The 24149-nt window shown below is 48.5% G+C and overlaps 1 protein-coding gene across 1 annotated transcript in view; it reads right to left on the bottom strand.

Moving 5' to 3' along the window:
* LOC125425150 (rhophilin-1-like) overlaps positions 1-23287 on the bottom strand; it is a 41283-nt gene extending 17996 nt beyond the window's left edge. Inside the window, 6 exon segments of the mRNA XM_048482694.1 lie at positions 764-796; positions 798-894; positions 2682-2704; positions 6541-6669; positions 11159-11274; positions 23065-23287. Of these exon segments, the coding sequence (XP_048338651.1) occupies positions 764-796; positions 798-894; positions 2682-2704; positions 6541-6669; positions 11159-11274; positions 23065-23163 (497 nt within the window). The 5' untranslated portion in view covers positions 23164-23287.
* Positions 23288-24149: the final 862 nt, after the last annotated feature.

Raw genomic sequence — 24149 nt, 5'->3', positions numbered from 1 at the left:
CCACTGACGAGAGAGATATAAAAATCTATCAGTGCGTTTTCTTTGACAGGTAATCTCCCAAACTACTGGACCGATTGCTTTGAAATTTTTCACAACGTGCGTTACATCGACGCGCCAGGTTTCCCATACTGTTTCCACACACCTTGCCTCCTGTTGGGTACATGTCACAACTGTGCCAGTTATTGTGGGTACATGCTACACCTGTGACAGTTCGGGCCACAGTTCTGTTCACAACAGCGCCGTCTGCCTGGCCATCAAAGCCAGCTCCCTCTGGATACAAAGTAGCAACCACACTATTTCGCAGAAACAGCAACCCACCAACCCTAAGCCCGGAGGAAGGGGAAGGTGAGGGAGAAGTCCGAGGTTGCTGGGCTCAAGCGGGCTCGGAAATTTGAACACAACGTGCGATCTCCAGCCCTCCCAGTGTATGTTTTAAGCTGGAAGTAATTCGCCTGCTGCAAGGAAGGGTGGAAAGGACATACGGGCTGCACCCACCCTAGCAGAGGAAGGGGAACGTTAGGGAGGAATGGGGCAGGAGTGCCAATACAAGGGAGCGGGGAGAGGGCAGAGGCCCCTGCCCCTCGCCTGGGCAGGCATTTAATGCAATGACGCATGTTCGAACCATTTGCTTCCCTTTTTCTTTCTTTCCACTTCACCAGACTTCAGCCACCACAGCAGCATTGGCAGACCCGCTTAGTTTATAATATATATATATTTTAAAAATCTACTCGTTCCTGAACCGAGAACAAGGCAACCAACTAACCAGTGGAAAAAAAAGGACCCCAAGTTCCTGTTGGAAGAAACGGTTATCGAGAAAGTAAAGTAGAGACTGTGGTATTCCTGGAAGCAGTTTGCCAGGGCCGGCTTCGTTTACGGCTGGGAGTCCCGCATGGCCTGTTTGGGGAGAGAACGACAAGTCTTAACACAGCGCCACTCAACAACAGTGTCGTGATTGCTGTTCTTGTTATTATCACTGAAGGAGAGATGGGCTCACATCCTACTGTTGTGACTCACAAAAAGAAACCATACCCTCCGGTACTTTTGGTTAAGCATGGCACTGTTTAAATATATATAAAACAGGCAGGAAGCAGAAAAGAATAGAAGAAAATATGAGTATGTGCCGGAGAGCCAGGACAGTCCAATCCGGGGGTAGCTCAGCAGACCTACCTCTGGAGTCACTACAGCCCTGTGCTAGCATGGGTGCCCCACCCAACCAATGCAGCCAGGTACAAAATGCTGTTCGGCAGGAGTTGGAGCGTGAGAAATTATCCTGCGTGGTGCCCAGCTCAGAAGAGCCGCTATCACTTCCTAGCTGGGCTGGCAGGGCAGCTGTCTCCAAGCTGATGGCTGGGGGGGCATTTGCAAGGCAAGCTTAGGTGGGGTATGGCTTCCACCAGCTCAATTGGGCCCCTCGCCGTGTACTGGACCCTATCTCCGTTCCATCCCTGGTGGAAGTGAAGGGACTTTGCATTGTTTCCTGCCCCTCCAACCTACAGAGGGGTTTTACTAGGAGAGCCAGTGGCTGGAGAATAGGGACATAGAGTTTGACACCTTTACTGCCTATCAGAATGGCCTATCCCTTTGATCTTAGGGCTGTTACTTTCCTCAGACTGATACTCTCAGGGACTTCCCTTCCCTTCCGGCTTCTTCCCTCAGGCCCCTTCTCACTTCTTTGAACCTACCATGCCTAGAGAGAGGGACAGGGCTCCAAGCATCCCATCTCCATCCAATACATTAGGATAGCAGAGTGACTCTATCTACCTACCTTCTCTCCAGAATGGAGTTCACTAATAAATACTCTTGTTATTAGACTAGAAGCTTCAACGTGATCTCCAAAACTTTCCTTTTGCGTCGTAGCTTGCACATTAGGATCCTTCTGCCAAGATGACGCATTAACGCCGGCAAGGGCTTCTGCTGTGTTCCCTTGTACCACACATTACCCGCTCTACTAACTGGGATCCACGGAGGGGATCATCTCCAACTACCAGGAGCCTCTTATCCCACCAATCCCTTTGGGGGAATTTTTTGCCAAGGGTTTTCTATTTTTTTTTGTTTTCAGGCTTACAAGGTATTTCCTCCTTTTAAAAAAAAAAAGTTTGCTCACCTGCATGGCACTCCACAAACTCATTTGAAACTCATCCTAAGTAAAGGGTATGATCAATTCCACCGCCATGTTGAATCCAATCATTTCCTAGAAGTCCAGACATGAAGGGGACAGGGGAGAAGTTGGGCTTGGATTTGACTCTTTCGTCCCACCCCCACTTTCTATAGGACAAGATTTATTTGGTGATTAAGCAAAAACCTTTTATACCTTTGATCGCATAGGTTTCAAGCGGCCCTCAGATGTTATGGACTACAGTTCCCATCATCCCCTGCCAGCATCATGCTGATAGGAGCTGCCAGTGTATCGAGAAGGCATAGGGGCCCCTAACCATAGGCAGAAGTACTATAGAATAGGGCACTGTCTGTAGCTAACCCTGGTGTACCAATGATTGTTATTAGACACCATGTGTGCAAATATGAGCTTTGGGCATTACAAGACCCTCTGCTACGCCTTTTATGAAGACCACCCACTCTTATCAGCTTCCTCTACGAAGGCAAATCATCCGACACCCCACTCAACAGGTGCGTCTTCTCTTACCCGTAATGGCCCTGCTAGATCCAGGTCCTTAAGTGCCCGCTGGCCCCAGCGCTGATGGAGTCACTGAAATATCTCTGAATGAGTGAAATCTTCCAGGGCAAACTTTTCTTTCAGTCCTCCTACTCAGCTACCGGTCTGCTTGCGAGAACATTTTTGTCTGCTTAGCTGGTAAAACCACTAGCGCACACCTTCCCTCCTCAACCTGCATGTGAGTCAGTCTGCAAATCCAAAACTCTGTCCCAGGTGAGATGCCATTCATTCATTCATTCATTCATTCATTCATTCATTCATTCATTCATTCATTCATAGGTGGGTGGATGGATGGATGGATGGATGGATGGATGGATGGATGGATGGATGGATGGATGGATGGGAGGATGGGAGGATGGGAGGATGGATAGATGGATGGGAGGATGGATGGATAGATGGATGGGAAGATGGATGGATAGATGGATGGGAAGATAGATGGATAGATGGATGGGAAGATAGATGGATGGGAAGATGGATGGATGGATGGATAGATGAATGGGAAGATAGATGGATGGATAGATGGATAGGTAGGCAGGAAGATGGATGGATGGATGGATGGATGAATGATGGATGGGAGGATGGATGGATGGATAGATGGATGGGAAGATAGATAGATAGATGGATGGGAAGATAGATGGATAGATGGATGGGAAGATAGATGGATGGGAAGATAGATGGATAGATGGATGGGAAGATAGATGGATGGGAAGATGGATGGATGGATAGATAGATGAATGGGAAGATAGATGGATGGATAGATGGATAGGTAGGAAGGAAGATGGATGGATGGATGGATGGATGGATGGATGGATGGATGGATGGATGGATGGATGGATGGATGGATGAAGAGCCCTGCTAGATCAGACCAGAGGAACAGTGGCTGAGTGGCAGAGTATCTGTTCGGCGTGCGCAATGTCCCAAGATCAATCTCTGGTGTCTCTGGCTAAAAGGATCAAGGTAACTTGGTACAGGGCACTGTAACCCTGGAAAAGCTACCCGGCCCTGAGCGAGGCAATACCAAATGGTGGCCTGAGGACAGCTTTATGTGTCCATCTAGGCCAGTATCCTGTCTCACCCAGTGGCCAACTAGACTCCCTGGAGGTTCAACAACAGGGGCTAGAGGCCGAGGCCTTCTCCTGAGGTTGTTTCCTGACACTGGCAGTCAGAGGTTGACCGCCTCTGAATGCAGAGGTTCCCTTTAGCCACCATAGCTAGTAGCCACAGGTGGACTTCTCTACATGAATCTGCCTAATCCCCTTCTAAAGCATTTAAGGCTGTGGCCATCGTAGCATCATAGAGTTGGAAGAGACCCCAAGGGACATCAAGTCCAACCCCTTGCAATGCAGGAACACCCAACCAAAGCACTGCTGACAGATGTGTCCCGGCTCTCTTTAAAACCTCCGAGAAGACTCCCACACACTCCAGGGTGCATTCCACTGTCGAACAGCCCTGACAGTCAGGAAGTTCTTCCCTAATGTTTAGGTGGAAAACTCTTTTCCTGCTTGCTTGAACCCATGACTCCTGGTCCTAGTCTCTGGAGCTGCAGAAAACAAGCTTGCTCCCTCACCGACATGACATCCCTTCAAATATCTTAACAGGGCTATCCTGTCACTCTTTAACCTTCTCTTCACCAAACTAAACCTCCCCAGCTCCCTAAGTCTCTCCTCGTAGGGCATGGGCTCCAGACCTTTGACCATTTTGGCTGCCCTCCTCCAAGCCCTTGGTCAATACAGGAAATCCACAGCTGTTGGCACTTCGAGTCCTGGCTGCCCGACCTGGGCTTGACGGTTTCCAGCAAGGGGCAAAACCCACCCACCCCCACCTGGAGACACCTGGTCCCACGGCTAAACTGCTCGTTCTGTGCCTTAAGCCCATTAAGTCTAATCTTGTCTTGAGGTACGGCAAAGAATGTGACGTGTGACAGTTCTTTCAGTATCCAAAGACCAAACCAGTCCCCTGATTCCTTCAACCTTTGCTGAACGCATGAAACTGCCTTTGACTGCGACAAGCCCTTGGTCGGTATTGCCTGCTCCCGTGGTGGCGAACCTTTGGCACTAGATGTTATGGACTACAATTCCCATCAGCCCCTGCCAGCATGGCCAATTAATATGGCAGAGGGCTATGAATCCATAGGCAAGTTAATAGCCAGCCTGAGTTAATGATGGCCATGCTGGCAGGGGAGCTGATAAGGTGTAGTCCATATGAGCATCTGGAGCACCATAGGTTAGCCATGCCTGGTTAATAGTGGCCATGCTGGCAGGGGCTGGTAGAATTAGTCCATGAAATCTGGAGCACCATAGGTTGGCCATGCCTGGTTGGCCAATTGGCCATGCTGGCAGGGGCTGATGGGAATTATTATAGTCCATGAGCATCTGGAGCACCATAGGTTAGCCAATATTACCGCCTGGTTGTGTTGGCCCATGCTGGCAGGGGCTGATGAATTGTAGTCCACGAGCATCTGGGTGCCAAAGGTTCGCCACCACTGGCCTACAGCTGCCCCCCATGGGTGGAGGTTTTTCACAAAACTGGCTCCTTGGTCATTTTTAGACCTGGAAATGCCAAGGAGTGAATGTGGGTCCTAGCCTTCTCTGCTTCCCTTGGCCCAGATTTGTACACCCCCATTAAGAAAGCGGCATCTTTCCACACCAGCAGCCAACAGAAAAAGAAGCCAATGAATTTCTTGCAGCGCATTGTTTACGTCATCTCATTGCGTTGCAGGTGAGGACTCACCACCCGGAGGGCGAAGTAGCCGCGAATTCAACCCTCTTACACAATGCCATCATCAGATTATGCGGCGTGAGCCTTTTATTAAATCAAAGAGGTCAGGTGAGCTGTTAGAAAGACCAGGTGCGTTGAGAAATATATAAGGCATTTTATTTAAATAGTAAATCCTGTCCCATTCGGTTTGCACTGACTGGGCAATAAATAAACAGCTTAGCCAAAGGACTGGAGCATACGATGATCACCCCAAGATGATTAAGCCAGTACAACAGAAGCAAACAAAGGAGTCCTTTTATATTATTATTATTATTATTATTATTATTAATTAAATTTAATTATGCAGCTATCCCGGAAGAATCCTTTGGAAAGGAGTCCTCTAATCTAGTGACTGACCCATTAGAAGAAGAGTTTGGATTTATATCCCCCCTTTCTCTCCTGAAGGAGACTCAAAGGGGCTGACAATCTCAGTAATCTTGAGATGGTGACGGGCCCTGTAAGGTAGGCTAATACTGGTCCCCCTTTGCAGATAGAGGTTTGGGAGGCTTTATTTATTCATTTTGTTTATCCGATTTATTTAATTGCCCCTCCCACATCTCTCTCGGCGGTAAATCAAGAAGTGCAATATATAAAAAACTGTTTTGACAGGAACCTATGATTTAAAACGAAACAGTACCCGCATAAAATAACCTACATAGTCTATAAATCAGAGTTTAAACCCGGACTACACAAAAAGCTCTAAAACCAAGCGGAGAAATAAACCTACTTATGGGCTAAAAAAACACAAGAAGAAGAAGAAGAGGAGTTTGGATTTATATCCCCCCTTTCTCTCCTGCAGGAGACTCAAAGGGGCCTGATCACTTTCCTTCCCCTCTCTGGCTCGCCTGCCTGTGAAGTGGAGTTGGGGCTGAGGCTCGAGAAGCTGTGACCTTAAAGGTGCCCAGCACAGGTGTGTGGGAGTGCACAGGCTAATCTGATTTGGAAAGCCTCCCACAGCTCAGGCAGAGGAATCAAACCGGTTCCTCCAGATTAGATACACGAGCTCTTAACCTCCTACGCCACTGCTGGAGAAGAGGGCTGGAGAAACAAAGACTCGCCAGCCCCGCCTCACTTACCTTCCTTTCCTGATCAAGCCCCTGCCATGTCCTTACCTGTCATTCTGGTAAGCCCCCATACAGCTGTTCAGCTCCTCCAACTCTTCCTTCAGAAGCTGCAGGTTCGAATTCACAAAACTAAGCTCCAAAGCAACGGTTTCCTTTACTTTGTTGTTATTGGTGGCCCTGAAATCAGAGTACAACTCGTCAGCTTTGCACCACAACCTTCCTCCAATGAGCTCGGAGCCAACAGGGACAAGTCAATCCGTTTTTGTTTATAAACAAATACATGTCCCATATATTATAAACAAAATACATGTATTACAAACAGACAAATACACGTCCCATATAGGTTTAAAAGATTTTTTAAGCTGGCCTGCCAGGAACCCGGCAAAGATGGCTTTGTTGTTGTTGTGGTTGTTGTTTGTGGTGGTGGTGGTGTTTGTTGTTTGTGGTGGTGTTTGTTGTTGTTGTTGTTGTTGTTGGTGGTGGTGGTGGTGGTTGTGTCTGAGGAAGGCCAGAATTCTCCAACCTTTTCGGGGCCTGCAGGTACCCCTGGAGTTTTGATGCGACAGGTGCGGCCACAAAATGGCGGCCTCAGGAGGGGGAGCGAGCCACAAAATGGCTGTTGAAGCTTATGTTATGCAAAGGGAATATCCTTATGCCATAGGAACAGATGCTGCCAAAGCAACATTTTGAGAAACTGGGCACCTGAGCCAGTCTGTGTCAGGCGTGACGGTGGCAAAGCAGGGATGGCCCCAGGAAGGGGTCCGTGGGTAGCATAACACCCACAGGTTACCACACCTAGGGACTCCACAAGGCCAAACATAGCCATTGTGGCACCTGTGGGAGTTATGGACCCGCTTCCTGGGAGATTTGACCAGGCAGGATGGTTCAGACCAGGGAGCCTTCTCTCGAGAAAGAGTTTGGATTCTCGCCCCCTTTCTCTCCTGCAGAGGAGACTCAAAGGGACTGTTGACAATCTCCTGCCCCTTCCCCCTCACAACAAACACCCTGTGAGGTGGGTGGGGCTGAGAGAAGGCCTCCCACGTGACTAGCCCAAGGTCACCTAACTGGTGTGGAAGTGCACCTGCAGCCAGTCTCCCAGATCGGCCTCCACGAAGCTCCCTGGGTGGCAGGCGGGAATCAGGCAGTTCCTCAGATTAGATACACAAGCTCTCTTAACCTCCCCTCTCAGCACTGGGCTGACCCCGTGTGTTCGTTTGAGAGAGAGAGTGTCCGCTGTAGATCCTTCCTGTGAGCCGAGGAGGAGGTCCGGTTCACTGACCCAAGAGGTCTTTTCCAATTATCACGGCATCCAAATGTTTTGCTTCCGAGGCCCTCTGCAAAACTCCCTTGTTCTCTTCTAGATTCTAATGGAGGCAGCAAATTCTCTCCCCGCCCTCCTCTTCGCCTTTCCTAGGCTGTGTCAGGTTTTAATTGCTGACTCAAGAAAGGGAGAAGAGAACCGTTTGTCGGGCAGAACTTTCCGGCTTGCTGAGCTCCGGAGCCCACTTTCCGGCGTCCAGAAGCTTGATGCAAGCTGCAGGCGTTAACTGAAACTTGCATGCGGCGTGTAGTTCTGAGGATGGAAACCAGAAAAGGTATTGAGAGGAAAATATTTCCTATGTTTTTTTGTATCGGTATAATGACGGGGGGATTTGGAAATCTTGCAGTCAGTGGGCACATCTGGGATTTTTTGGTACTGAATTCTACCACCCCTAAATGGCTGCTGCAGCAGGAGGGAATAAACCAAAGTAAACGACACGGGCCAAGGCAAATGGTACAGGTTGAAAAGTGATGGGTATCTCCTCTCAAATCTGTGGGAAGAAAAGCAAGGCTTTCTCGCTATATGCTTCGCGTAACACAGTCCTCCAGTGGAAAAAAACATTTGAGGGTTACAAGTCCTATTAAACAGCCAGTTTGCTGAAAAAACAACGTGGCGAAGGGATGTATTGGTGGTGGGGTCCGTGACCCCCAACCCCACCTTGGGGAACCCTGTTTCAAAGGCCTTCCTTGCAAAGTCATTGTTTTTAAAGCAAGTAAACCAAGCCCAAGCATATACACACCACACTGCAGCTGAGTCCCAATTCACAGAGGTTAGCCGACTGTAGCTGGATCTCTTGAAGAAGACAAGAGGAAGAAGAAGAAGGAAAAGAAGGAGGAAGAGAGGAGGAGGGAGGTTTGGATTTCACCTACCAAAGTGTCCTTTATGGGGAGGCAAAGGAAAAAATATGTCACATCTACTACAAAATGACATATTGTTCTGATAAAGGTTTGTTTGTGAAAAAACTATTACAAGATAAGAAGGAGAATATTACTAAATGGGTGGCAAAATTCTGTCTATTCATTATGAAGAAAGAAAATGATGCGAATATGGCATCCCCTTAAGATATTTTTTGTTGTTTGTTTATTATTTTTTATGCTTGTTTGGTTATTGTTTACAAAGTACAATATATATAGATGGATAGTGCTTTGGAATGGAGATCTGCATTCTTGTTTTGTTGTAGATATTTTGGAGATTTGTAATATATCTGGTCATTGACTGTAAATAAAGTCTTCTTCTTCTATAACCCACCTTTTTCAAGGTGGCTTACAAACTCCCTTCCCTTCCTCTCCCCACAACAGACACCTTGTGAGGAAGGTGGGGCTGAGAGAGTTCCGAAGCACTGTAGTGGCAGAAGGTAGCCAGCAGGAATGTAAGTCTGGAAACGTTCACCAGATAAGCCTCTGCCACTCGGGTGGAGGAGTGGGGAATTGAACCCAATTCTCCAGACTAGAATCAACCAACTACACCACACTGGCTCTCAACACCATGCTCTCAACACCACGCTCTCAACACTCTTGACAGCGAAGGTCCCCTCCCCATGGGGCCGGTCAACAGCCTTTCTCACAATCATGTTCTCAATGACAAACCAAAGCTCTCCAGTGCAGGATCTCTGGGAAAGTTCAATGGGAGAACTTTCATTAACCTCCCCTGAATTAAGAGATCTGTCACCACAACGTCTTGGCCTCGTGCCCCGCCTCCTTTCTCTACACCTGCCCCAGCCCGATAGGTAACGTTACACCATCCAGCCTGCCAAGTGAGAAGCGGCCCTGCACACGTGACTTGCAGAATTTCATTTCCTGCCCAGCACCCAGGCAAAGATGAAGCAGGCTAGTGGAAATAGAGGCAAAAAGATCCCTCAACCGTTGCCAGCAAGAGCAAGTGGTCCAACAGAGACCCAAACTGAGAGGGCAAACGAGAAATACAGATGAAAACGTAGGAGGTTAAGAGCTCGTGTATCTAATCTGGAGGAACCGGGTTTGATTCCCAGCTCTACCGCCTGAAGCTAATGGAGGAGAGCTTATCTGGGGAATTCAGATTAGTCACTCCACCTGCACGCCAGCTGGGTGACCTTGGGCTGATGCAGCTCTGGGCTCTCAGCCCACCTACCTCACAGAGATTGTTTGTTGTGAGGGGAAGGGCAAGTTATCAGCCTTTAGCAGGTCTCCTGCGGGAAGGGGGATATAAATCCAAACTCTTCTTCTCTGACCTCAATTAACTCTGCTCTTGGTCTTGTCTAGTGGGGTTTATAACCATTCTGTTCAGGAGATGAGTCATTTTCACGGTCTGTAAATCATTCAGTCCAATCCTGGTGCTCAGTTAATGTTACGCTGTACTCTTTACGCTTTCTGGACACCAGGTTTGCTCCAAGCTATCTTGGTAGAGAACCTTCCCTGGTAGAACGCTGAAATATTTGAAATCCTTCTTGTTCCAGGCCCCTGATCATCCTCGTCGCTCTCCTCTGCACCTGCTCCATTCTGTCCAGATCCTTTTTTAAGGGAGGCCTCTAGAACTGCACACAATTCTCCAGGTTTGGGACTCTTTAGTTTGGAGAGGAGACGTCTGAGGGGGGATAGGATTGAAGTCTATAAAATTATGCATGGGGTAGAAAATGTGGACAGAGGGCAATTTTTCTCTCTTTCTCACAATACTAGAACCAGGGGGCATCCATTGAAAATGCTGGGGGGAAGAATTAGGACTAATAAAAGGAAACACTTCTTCACACAACGTGTGATTGGTGTTTGGAATATGCTGCCACAGGAGGTGGTGATGGCCACTCACCTGGATAGCTTTAAAAGGGGCTTGGACAGATTGATGGAGGAGAAGTCGATCTATGGCTACCAATCTTGATCCTCCTTGATCTGAGGTTGCAAATGCCTTAGCAGACCAAGTGCTCAGGAGCAGCAGCAGCAGCAGGCCATTGCTTTCACCTCCTGCAGGTGAGCTCCCAAAGGCACCTGCACTGTGAGTAGCAGAGTGCTGGACTAGATGGACTCTGGTCTGATCCAGCAGGCTAGTTCTTATGTTCTTAGGTGAGGCCTGATCAATGCGGCGTATAGTGAAAGTATGACATCTTGCAATTTGGAGATTATGCCTCTGTTGATACACCCTATGATCACATTAGCCTTTTTTTATTGCTTTCTGTTAGTCTAAGATACCACAAGACTCTGCTATCCATTGTTTCGCTCTGGGCACTGTTCAGATACTGGAAAGGTATCTCTGCAATACAGCCGATCCCCGAGAACGATACCTTCCCTGAAAAGAGACCGTAATTGGCTAGCCCTCAAGGCCTTGCAGATAAGCAGTGAAACCACCAGATCAGCAAAGCGGAGACGCATCCTGACTCACCTGAAGAGGTTCTCGGCACCTGCCCGCATCCTCATCTCCTTGTTGATCTGCTGGTTAATTCGGGCGCGGCGGTGCTGCAGTTTGCTACGTTGCGTCTGGGCCAGAGGATCACATCCCTGTAAAAGAAGAACCTGGTTTTAAAAAAAATATTCCTCGGCTCTGAGGCTCGCCTGCCTGTTTCACGCCTATGATACAAGCCTATACAGTGTGGCTAAGAGCAGGTGCATTCTAATCTGGAGAACTGGGTTTGATTCCCCGCTCTGCCACTTGAGCTGTAGAAGTGTAAGGAACCAGTAAAGTCCAGGCCACAAGTAACTTTTCAAGTTCTTTATTGAGCTGGCATTCTAAGTCGATCACAAGCAATGCAGGAACTGACCTCCCAACGTACGAACAGCCTCTTTTACGGGCACCCCACCAGTTCCCGCCAAAGTTAGATAAACACCTGTAGTTCCCATCCGAAAACCACAGTGGAACAGTTTCACACAGACAGGCAAAAGAAACAGCAGATACAGATACTGGAAACTACAGATACTAGAAACACTCCCCAATCCGGGTGTCCCGCCAACCTTGTCAGACGAAAACTGTCCAAGGCTAAGCAGCAACTTTACAAGAAGCTTATCCGGAGAACCAGATTAGTTTGTGCACTTCAGCACACGCCAGATGGGCGACCTTGGGCTAGTCACAGTTCTTCAGAGCTCTCTCAGCCCCACCCACCTCACAGGGTGTTTGTTGTGGGGTGGGGGAAGGGAAAAGGGAAGGGAAAAGGAGATTGTAAGCCTGTTTGAGTCTCCTTACAGGAGAGAAATGGGGGATATAAATCCAAACTCTTCTTCTTCTTCTAAAGGTATAAGTTGTGCTGTCCCAGGAAAGCTTTTGCAACAATAAATAAATTGGACTCTGGGCTGGAAGCCGAGGTTGTATTCCACTAATGGTGGACCCATCCTTTGGGAGCAGCAGTGGCGTAGTGGCTAAGAGCAGTGGCTAAGAGCAGGTGCACTCTGATCTGGAGGAACCGGGTTTGATTCCCAGCTCTGCCACTTGAGCTGTGGAGGCTTATCTGGGGGATTCAGATAAGCCTGTGCACTCCCACACACGCCAGCTGGGTGACCTTGGGCTAGTCACAGCTTCTCGGAGATCTCTCAGCCCCACCTACCTCACAGGGTGTTTGTTGTGAGGGGGGAAGGGCAAGGAGATTGTCAGCCCCTTTTGAGTCTCCTACAGGAGAGAAAGGGGGGGATATAAATCCAAACTCTTCTTCTTCTTCTTCTTCTTCTTCGACACAAGGGATCCTTCCACTGGTAGGAGCCTTTAATTGCCAGAACGTGCCACTTTCTCACAAGCAGAATTTCGTAGGCTGGAGAAAATCACTCTAACTGGGTGGAATTCTCTACAACCAGCAGGATGGATCTGTTTTTGCAAGAGGATAAATATGGCCACACTTCTGGAATCTACAAAGCAGCAGATAGCCAGATTTATTTCTATTATTTACTGAGCACTTTTCTCACTCAGACTGAAGGCAGATCACACAATGTTAGGTCAATGCAATCGAATACGACATCCAATAACCAGTATACTGCGGAACACATTTACTTTCAAACGCCTCTACCTTGGTGTATTGTTGAAGGCTTTCACGGCCGGAATCACTGGGGTGCTGTGTGGTTTCCGGGCTATATGGCCGTGTTCTTGCAGCATTTTCTCCTGACGTTTCACCTGCATCTGTGGCTGGCATCTTCAGAGGATCTGGCATCTTCAGAGGATCAGATCCTCTGAAGATGCCAGCCACAGATGGAGGCGAAACGTCAGGAGAGAATGCTGCTAGAACACGGCCTCTACCTTAGTGCTTCAGAGATGGGCTGTTTTAATGAAAACACACAACACTTTCTAAAGTATTCTTACCTTAGAAGTGCAGGTATATTTGTTGCAAAAAAATACATGAAAATGCTCCAAATTATAAAGGATGCATCAATGTTTTACAAACAATCGCAGCCTTAAGAAGAACAGACATAAGCAACCCCATCTCAAGACATTGACACAAAAAAATTCTTGGAGGCAGAAGATAGTTTATTTATTTGCTGCTGTTCCAAAGAACTGAAGGCATGCCCCCTCATCAGACTTTGGCACCTGATAAGCAGGTGCGGCAGGTTTTCCTAACCTTTCAAAAACATACAAAACCTGTTTCATCAAAAGTAAAAAAAAACAAACCCCTCCTGTACTCTTTACTAGGACTTTTAAGATTGCAATTCTATGCATGATAACTCAGGAGTAACTCCCTTTGAACTCTAAAAGCTTATCTCCAAATAACATGCACAAAAATTGGGCTGAAAGATTCCACAGGCACCCAAAAAGGATTTTTTTTTAGCAACCCCCACAAAAGGAGGCGGCTTTGGCTGCAATAGCAAAACACATCACAAAAGCTTCCCCCACACTTGGGGGGAGAAAAGACCTATTGTGCTGGAAATTATTCCGATAAATGATAAAAAGGAGTTCTGGGATTCCCAGAGAACCAGATAAAGAGTCTTTTGAAAGAGGTGGGTGAGTCAGAGACCCCCGAGTGCCCCAGGATGATACAAAGATGGGACGGGCTTTTCCTCAGGCAGGCAACAGAGGAGGAGTTCACAATTTTAGCAACACAATAAGTGTAAACAACTCAATTTGGGGAGGGGTCGATTGCATTCCTCAAAGTTGACTCAACCTTCTGAGGTTGATAAAACGAGCTTGCCGCGCGCGCGTGTGCGTGTGTGTGTGTGTGTGTGTTGTAGATGACGGGGAAGGCCATAGCAAACCATCCCGTAAACAAAGTCTGCCTACAAAATGTTGTGCTGTTCATCACCCTATGGCAGCGATGATGAACCTTTTCGAGACCGAGTGCCCAAACTGCAACCGAAAACCCACTTATTTATCGCAAAGTGCCAACATGGCAATTTAACCTGAATACTGAGGTTTTAGTATAGAAAAACCGGTTGGCTCCAAGGCGCGCATTACTCGGGAGTAAGCTTGGTGGTAGAAGGTGGCTTTGCTTTGAAGTAACTGTGCAACGCTTCGAATGGGTGAATCCCGACCCTAGGAGGGTTTACTCAGAAGCAACTGAGCTTACTTCCAGGTAAAGGATCAGGCACCGGTGAGCAGTAGGGGTTAACACTAGCTTAACAGAAGGGTTACCTACACTGCTTCACCAAAACATTGGACGGTTTTATTGTAATAAATATACCTGAAATAATTACACTAATGTGACTTGAGTTCTGCGCATCGCGTTAACCTTACAGAGAGGGCTTTGAGTGCCACCTCTGGCACCCGTGCCATAGGTTCGCCACCACTGCCCTATGGGTCAGTGATGACCCAGTGACGGGGGACTACCTGTACCCTTTCAAGTAATTCTGAGCCAGAGATATCTCAAGAACGCTGGGGCGGCAGGAAGACTGCGGTATAACTCCATCCTCTTTACCCCAGCTGCTACTGGAGACCAGAACATGTTGGGCACCAAAGCCATGAGCTGCGTAGCTGACTCTTTCGCAATTTGCCAACAGTCATCACCTCTTCTCATCATGGGATTTGGCCCGCTTCGGTGAGAAATTCAAGACCTGGATGATCGACACCCAGATGAACACATTTTTCCATCCCTGGTCATTTTAGAAAGTCAGTGTTACAGGACAGGTGGAGGAGACGTGACATTCATATGACCCACAGGTGTGTGGACGGATCTGAGGCATCTGGCTGTTGTGGGTTTTCCGGGCGGTGTGGCCGTGGTCTGGAAGATCTTGTTCCTAACATTTCACCTGCGTCTGTGGCTGGTGTGTAATAGTGTGTAACAGACTTCTCTCTGTGATACACCTCTGAAGATGCCAGCCACAGATGCAGGCGAAACGTTAGGAACAAGATCTACCAGACCACGGCCATGCTGCCCGGAAAACCCACAACAACCAGTTGAATTCGGCCGTGAAAGCCTTCGACAATAGATCTTTCAGGGACAACTGTCACATTTCCTTGACTTGCAGCTCAGATCAGAATCCCACAGATCTTGTGCGCAAAAAAGCAACGTTCCTCTAGAGGAGGGGGTCTCCATTTTTTTGACCCTGTGAGTACATTTGAAATTTTGAGGGTGGGTAGAGAGCGCCACCCCCCAAAAATAACTTCCACAAGAAGCTCCCTTTTACTGAACCAGATCCTTGGTCCATCCAAGCCAGTATTTGTGCCACAGAGAAAGTGTGCCATTTCAGCACGACCCTTCCCTCTGATACTGACAGCTAACACAAGGAGAACACTAGTACAAACTGTGGTTAGCAGAGACAAGCGGATGGCTAGTAAACACAAACACCGGCTTTTAGGCTCCACCAGCCAGAGTTCAAACTGTTGGAAAAAGAAGGAACAAACACACTGGTTCCCAAACGAAAACAAAAACCAGATTGCAAACGAGCTCCGTGCTATAAAATCGGGGCCACAAGTCAGGGTGAGAGTTGCAAACAGGAAACAGATGCATTACAGCCTCAGTGACAAGATAGCACTATCCAGCCCGGGAGATAACAGAGGATCGCTGCCCTCTGCAATCACCCTGGCAACTCTACCACGCATCCGGAGGACTGTGCCAAAAACACAGCTCCCTTTATCTCTCCGTCAAATCCAAACGGCTTCTCCTCTTAAGAACAAAAATGTGTGGTTGTGCTGTTTTCATCCGGCCCCGTTCCCCAAATATGCTTCTGTTGTGAATCATCTTGGGTAGCTGGTGTTCCCCGATGAATGTATTTCTCATGCGGCCTTTTACACCATTTTTCTGCACGGCACATCAAAACAATGCTGAAATGGAGAAGCCGTTGGATGGAGAAGACACAATGAGAGCTACCCAAAAAAATGGTGCTAAAATTGCACAGACTCATTTTGCATATGGGAAAAGCAAAAACTGAAGAAGGGCTTTCAAGTCGACAACGACGGGGCTGGACAACGTTGCACCAAGGCGATTTAACGCACACAAAGATTAATTCTAGAGCAGTGATGGCGAACCCTTTTGAGACAGAGTGCCCAAACTGCAACCCAAAACCCACTTATTTATTGCAAAGTGCCAACATGGCAATTTAACCTGAATACTGAGGTTTTAGTTAAGAAAAAATGGTTGGCTCTGAGGCGTGCGTTACTCGGGAGTAAGCTTGGTGGTAGTTGTTGGCTTTGCTTTGAAGCAACCATGCAACTCTTCGAGCTTGAATTTGAATCCACAACCCTAGGAGGTTTTGCATCAGAAGCAAACCGTTACCTTAATGAGCTTACTCCCAGGTAAAGGATCGCGCTTTAGTTCTTCCATATGAAAACCAATTATAGAGTTTAACGAAGCGCTTAACAGGAGTTTTCCATACTGCTTCACAGAAACTAGGTCTTGGGACAATGCTATTAATTGAGCCCGGCATTTGAGGCCAGCCTAGATGTGTGTGTGTGTGGGGGGGGCGATTCCCCCCCCCACATGATGAACTCTGTTTGTGCGTGCCCACAGAGAAGGCTCTGAGTGCCACCTCTGGCATCCGTGCCACAGGTTCGCCATCACTGTTCTAAACTGGGAATGAGTCCTTGAAATAAGTGGCCTATAACCTTTCCCAGAGTCACGACCCATGGCTGACCTGATCCAGCAATATGGGACCAAGATGAAAATTTCTTTACCATATATGTCTGACTCTTTCCTTCTCCTTTCACCCCTCCTGGGTCTGCCCCCCCCCCTTTCTCCCTCTTGAAACGAAAAATGAAAAAAAATGCACGCCAGCTACATCATTGGGGGAGCTTAAAATCCCTCCTAGGACCCCGGAAATGTTGTCATGGGAATCAGGACAGTAAGAAGACTATGATTTCCCTCAACTCACGTTAACATGAGATGCTGCCGTGGATTGAACCCAGAACCTTCTGAACACCAAGGAAAAGATGACTACGACTTTGGATTTATACCCCACCTTTCTCTCCTGTAAGGAGACTCAAGGTGGCTTACAAGCTCCTTTCCCCTCCTCTCCCCACAACAACAGAGACCTTGAGAGGTCAGTGGGGCTGAGAGAGTTCTGAGAGAACCACAATTAACCCAAAGTCACCCAGTAGGAATGCAGGAGTGCGGAAACACATCTGGTTCACCAGATAAGCCTCTGCCACTCAGGTGGAGGAGTGGGGAATCAAACCCGGTTCTTTAGATTAGAGTGCACCTGCTCTTAACCACTACACCACGCTGGCTCTCACTGAGTCGAAGCCCCCCCACTAAGAAGAAGAAGAGCTTGGATTTATATCCCCCCTTTCTCTCCTGCAGGAGACTCAAAGGGGCTGACAATCTCCTTGCCCTTCCCCCCTCACAACAAACACCCTGTGAGGTGGGCGGGGCTGAGAGAGCTCCGAGAAGCTGTGACTAGCCCAAGGTCACCCAGCAGGCGTGTGTGGGAGCGTACAGGCTCATCTGAATTCCCCAGAGAAGCCTCCACAACTCAAGCGGCAGAGCTGGGAATCAAACCCGGTTCCTCCAGATCAGAGTGCACCTGCTCTTAGTCACTGCTCTTAGCCACTACGCCACTGCTGCTCCTCTATTAACTTGTCAGACACAGTGGGATAGTGATTCAGAGCAAGAAGTTCTGGGTTCAAATTCTCCCCTACCCATGAAGTTTGCTCAGTAGCTTGAGATCCATCACCCACTTTCAGCCGGAATAAACCTGCATTCCTTCCAGTGTATTTCTCGTGTGTGTCTTCCTACGGACAAGTATCTTTATTTTATTTACGTATATTTAATTCATTAATATCCCACTTTTATCCTTGAACGGAGACCTGAAGCAGCTCGCATCTAATTCTCCTCCAGTTTATCCTGACCACAATCCTGCAAGGTCTTGTCGAAGGCTTTCATGGCTGGGATCACCACGGTGTTGTGGGTTTTCCAGATTGTGTGGCCACGTTCCCATAGTATTTTCTCCTGACCTTTTGCCTGCATCTGTGGCTGGCATCTGTGCAAAGACTGGAATCTCCCAGATTCCAGTCCAACACTCTTTACCACTATATCACACCAGCTTCAACAACTGGGGTTGTTCCGAGCAGTGGTGGGATCCAAAAATTTTAGTAACAGGTTCCCATGGTGGTGGGATTCAAACTGTGGCGTAGCGCCAATGGGGCTGGGCGGGGCACGACGGGGGCGTGGCCGGGCATTCCGGGGCGGGGCTGTGGCAAGGACGCAGCCGCTGCGCCAGTCCTTGGGCGGGAAACGAATGCACGCAGGCGCAGGCTGCCACGCACACCGGTGCACCGCCTGCTAGACTGCTTCCAGTTCTGTGCGCTACTGCTGAGAGGAGGGGCGTAACTAAGGCAAAAATCACGTGGCAAAATCACCAATTAGTAACCCCTCTCGGCACACACAAATAATGAGTAACCTACTCTCGGGAACCTGTGAGAACCTGCTGGATCCCACCTCTGGTTACGAGGATAAAACAGGTGGCTTCCTGAGTTGAATGGGAAAATAGGACAAAACTGTACTAAAATCAAAATCAAAAGTGGTTTAAGCAGGTGAATTATTTCCATCCCATCAACATGCGTGCTTTATGGGCAAAGTGACGGATTCTAAATCCATGCTAACCAGTGCAAGACCGGAGCCGTGGGAAAGTAATTATTCTGCCAGAATTGGGAATGCAATTATCACAGTTAATGACCGGGCATGTTTGACAATGGCCATCTGTACGTGGAAACTGAGACCTAACTCATCTCTCCTTGTCTTCCATTGGGCAACTGCATTTAATAATAAATAGCATGTATTTAACAATAACAATAATTTAATAGCGACACTCAGTTTCATTGTCGCAAGAACCTCACAAATATTTTCCTGGTGCCATCTACCAATTGCTCCTGAATGGTTTTTTGGTGCCCTCACCATTAACAAATCTCTCTTCCTCTTACCTAAATTAACGTGCTTCTCTCTCCTTGCCTTGCCCCCTCTTGACTGTAAACTCATTGGGGGCACATACCCATTTTTTCCTTGCTTACCTTTTCTACGATGCCATCTTTACACTATAGTTTACTTTACACTACACTGACAGAAGGGGAAAGTCGCCATCCATGATTATTTATTTATGCTGATTATGTTATGAGTATTATTGTTTGTAGGTTATGATGTTATAACTACTGATGTTTGCTGTTTACAATGTTATGTTTATTGTTGCTCATAATACTATGCTTATGTTACGTTTATTATTGTTGCAGTGCTATGTTTCTGATGCTATATTTATGATGTCATGCTTATGACATCAGTGGCGTGGTATTTTGCAACAATGATGAGGGTGTTAGGAGGTTAAGAGTTCGTGTATCATCTAATCTCTGGAGGAACCGGGGTTTTGATTCCCTGCTCTGCCGCTCCTGAGCTGTGGAGAGAGGCTGATCCTGGGGAATTCAAGATTAGCCTGTGCACTCCCACACCCATGGCTGGGTGACCTTGGGCTAGTCACAGCTTCTCGGAGCTCTCTCAGCCCCACCTACCTCACAGGGTGTTTGTTGTGAGGGGGGAAGGGCAAGGAGATTGTAAGCCCCTTTGAGTCTCCTGCAGGACAGAAAGGGGGGATATAAATCCAAACTCCTCCTCCTCTTCTTCTTCGATGTTTATGATTCTATGTTTATTGATGTCATGTCATGTTTACTGACGGTTGTTGTATGATGTTATGACTACTGATGTTGTTATTATATTGTTGTGCACGGCCTTGAGCCTTTTGGGGGAGGGCGGTATATAAATTAAATATACAATCCAATCCAATCTTTGCTGATAGGACTAGCCACATCAGCCAAAATAACAGGTAACTAAACCCATAATCCTATACATAGCACAACTCTTGTTTCAGAATTTTTAATGCAAAATAAGGACCAAGGTTGAATCTTCCCACAAGCCTAGGAAGGTTCTGTATTCGAGTCACAAAATATTAAAGCACCCACCAGCTCAGCCCGGGGCTGTGTGAACGAACGCAGCTCAAGTTTTCCACTCCTGTTTGAGTCAACAGCGAACAAGTTTTTATACTTCTAGCCGAAACCAGTTGGGAGAGATATCAGCAGCTGCCCCCAACCAAACAGGTTAATGGCTTACAGTGCTATCCTTAGCACACCTTTTTAAACCCACTGACTTCCAGGGACTGAGAAAGGGATAACTTTGTTCAGGATTGCATTTAGGACAATTTGGAAGGCTGGTGCTTCCCTAAAGTTATGGGCAATGTTAGAGACACTTTAAATAGGCAGCTCTAAAGCAAAACTTCTTCACGCATTAGGTATTTCAGGCATACAGAAGATGTTTTAGCATACACTTGCAAACGTAATCCCACTTGAACAAAATGGCAAATTTGCCAGCAGGTGTGTCCATTCTAGTCCACTGCGGCTTGAAGAAGGAGGCAGAAGGAGGAGGAAGAGGAGTAGTTTGTATTTATACCCCACCTTTCTCTCCTGTAAGGAGACTCAAGGTGGCTCACAAGCTCCTTTCCCTTCCTCTCCCCACAACAGACACCTTGTGAGGCAGGTGGGGCTAAGAGAGGTCAAAAAGCAACTGTGACTAGCCCAAGGTCACCCAGCAGGGAATGTAGGAGTCTGCGGGGACCTTATCTGAGGATTTACCAGATAAGCCTCTGTCACTCAGGTGGGGGAGTGGGGAATTGAACCCGGTTCTCCAAATTAGAATAATTAAGAGGAATAATTAAGAGGAAGATTATTAAGAGGAAGCCACAGCTGGCTGTAATTCCCTGTTCAGTGTGTGCATTGTGTGGGCAAGCCCCAAATTTGCCCTACAACAATATGTGAAACGACCACTGCAGGAAAGATCGAGACAGGTGCAACAGAGGCGGCCATAAAAACTGGGATCGAAAGAATAAAGGGATCAGAGATGCGCCTTCCACGGCTTTGCAAATATCTCCAGGAAAAGTGACTCTCCTTTTCCGGCGCATCAGCAAACCCTGAAGGGAAAGCGAATCTCTGTCGGCCAGAACGAGACTCCCGCAAGCGAGAGGCTGTTTACACGGAAACTCTTAAGCAACCTGTTGGCAGGCAGAATAGAACAAGGCAGGGAAAACACAGGCGACCGCCAGCCGGTTTTCATCGAGCATCGCCAACCGGGCAGGTGGCCGGCAGCAGATCCGGAGACGTTCGCTTCGCCGAGCCAGAGACTTCCCTTTTGGAAAAACTAGCCATGGGCCAACGATCCACATCTAGCTTTTCTCAGCCAGGGCTTGCTTACGAGCAGACACAAAGCGCTGCCAAGTCACACAGCCCGCAGGGAAAAAAATCCAGCACACAACATCAGCTGAGTTGGAGACACTTCAAACAGCAGCGGGGAGAGACAGAAAGGGGAAAACCTCAGAGTTTCGCGTTGGGATGGGGCAAGATTGAAAAGGGCACTCGGCACCAGAGGTGGGATCCAGCAGGTTCTCACCAGTTCCCGAGAGTGGGTTACTAATTATTTGTGTGTGCCGAGAGGGGGTGACTAATTGGGTCCGCTTTTCCTTTAGAAATTCCATTGGGTCCAAAAATCATAAAGTCCTGTTGTTTCCTATGTGGCTGGTTAGCGAAGGTAGAAAACGGGATAATTCTCCCTGTTGGGCTGTTTTAAAAACATGTTTTAGAAATATGGTCAAGTTCCTGGTTTAAGGAAAGTATCGTTCTTTTGATTTCTAGAAACAAAATTAAGTATTTGAAAGTATGAAGTATTTGACAGGCAGTCAATTAGAGGAGTAGTAGTTGTTTCTGTTGGCAGTAGACGATAGGACTTGCTATAATGAGTTTAAATGATGGACAGAAAGATGCCAGCTGGAAATTAGGAACTTTTTTTTTACAGTAAGAGTTTTTTTACAGTAACAGAGAAATTATTAATGCCCCGCCCCCGGAATGCCCGGCCACGCCCCCGCCGTGCCCCACCCAGCCCCATTGGCGCTACGCCACTGTTTGAATCCCACCACCATGGGAACCTGTTACTAAAATTTTTGGATCCCACCACTGCTCGGCACCAGATATCCAGGAAACTGCTTTATAATTAATCAGACCCTGGGTCCATTAAGGACAATATTGCCGAAGGTGTTTTCACGGCCAGAATCACTAGGGTATTGTGGGTTTTCCGGGTTGTATGGCCGTGTTCCAGTAGCATCCTCTCCTGACGTTTCGGCTGCCTCTGTGGCTGGCATCTCTCGGGTCTTAAGTAGAGTTCTAGATGCCAGCCACAGAGGCAGGCGAAACGTCAGGAGAGAATGCTACTGGAACATGGCCATACAACCCGGAAAACCCACAATGCCCTAAGGACAGTATTGCCTGCTCAGGCCAGCAGCTGCTCACCAGGGTTCCAGAAAGAGGTTTTAACTGGACATGGCAAGGATTGAACCCGGGACCTTGTGTGTGCCAGGCCTCTCTGCCACTGAGCCATGGCCCCCACCCAAATCCTGCACAAAGCTGCCTTGTACTAAATCACAAGGTGCATCCACGTTGTCTACTCCAGGGCTCTGCAACCTGCGGCTCTCCAGATGGTCATGGACTACAAATCCCATCAGCCCCTGCCAGCTTGGCCAATTTCCCAGGTAGAAAAGGGTATTTCTCTTCACCTACTGCCTAAACCTTTTCACTGGAGACAGTAGGAATTGAACCGGGCATCTTTGCATGCCAACCAGAGGCTCTTTCCCTGACCCACAGCCCCTCCCCGAACCGAGCCTTGGTCCATCAAAGTCAGTATCGCCTACTCAGGCTGGCAGCCGCTCTCTAGGGTCTTATGTAGAGGACTTTCACGTCACCTACTAGTACAGATGCTTTAACGTGGAGATGCCGGGAACTGAACCCGGGGCTTTGTGCGTGCCAAGCAGAGGCTCTACCACTGAGCCATCCCCACCCCTCGCCAGTTGTGAGGGCACAAGAAATCCTCTTCCCCACCCTCATACCAAGACCACCTTGGTGCTGAGCCCTCCCCTGGACTTTACCTTGCGAAGGCTGCCGCTCTCGGAGGAGTGAAGGAGCAGCGGGAAGTCCCCATCACCGTCCTCTTCCCCTGCTGGGGGGCTCTCATCTTCTGGGATCATCTTCGCCGCTGCTGCTGGGGCATCGGATGGGCTGCCACATGTGGCACTATGGCTCTAGGGCGTGAGCGTCGGCCATGACCCACGGCCTGTCACACTGTCTGTACTTTCTGGGGGGAAACCCTTCTATCCTTTTTATGGAGAGCCACCTGGACACCCTTTAGGATGTAGGGTGACTGGTGGGGGAGTCCTGAGCCCTCTTCTCTGGAATCCCCAAGATCCTTTCAGGATCCTTTTTGCCAAGGGCCACCTGCAGAAACCTTCTTGGATCCTGAGATTCCTGCAGATCCAGGTGAGACCCTTTCAGTCCTTTCCTCCAGAATCCTGAGCGCCCACCTGTAGGATTCTCCCAGGGTTTGGTCTTCCTGCTTGGAATTCAGATCCCGGGGGCGGGGGGGGGGGGTACCTAGGATTTACCCTGTTGGGAGTTCTGGCCCCCTGACACTTGAGGGAGGGCAGTCTCTCGTTGGAGGGAGGGGGACCAAGTTTCCTTGCAAGCTTCTGGGGTCTGTGGCAAGGATCTCTGCGGGACCTCTCACCCACCCTGACTCATGCGAAGATTCTATACCACCCACCCCCTATCCCACCCCCGTGCAAACCCTATTTGGCCCCCAAACCTCTCAGCTGCAAAGATGGCAGGAGGCTCAGCGCTGCTCTGGGCTCCAGCCGGACAAGCCTGACCCGGGAGCTCCGCAGATAAAGCAGGAGCCAGGCAGCAAGAGGACGGGCCGCCCTGGCCAATGGGGAGGCAGAGGGCCTTTGAGAGGCAGCGCCGCCGGGCAATGGGAGCCGCGGGGGGCGGGACGAAGCGGAGGGCGGAACGTTCCGTAATCCTGCCCCGGGACTCTTTCCCAGGCGATTGGAGCCGAACAATCCCGTCTCCCGGGGCAACCGTGGGAATTAGAACGCGGGTGACGTCATGCGGGGCGGGCCATTCACACGCTCCGGGTTTGTGTTGCAATAATTAGAAGGGGATTTTTTTGTGTGCA

Source organism: Sphaerodactylus townsendi, unplaced genomic scaffold, assembly GCF_021028975.2.
Source record: "Sphaerodactylus townsendi isolate TG3544 unplaced genomic scaffold, MPM_Stown_v2.3 scaffold_19, whole genome shotgun sequence".
Taxonomy (NCBI): domain Eukaryota; kingdom Metazoa; phylum Chordata; class Lepidosauria; order Squamata; family Sphaerodactylidae; genus Sphaerodactylus; species Sphaerodactylus townsendi.
This window is presented reverse-complemented; position numbering and strand designations above follow the sequence as displayed.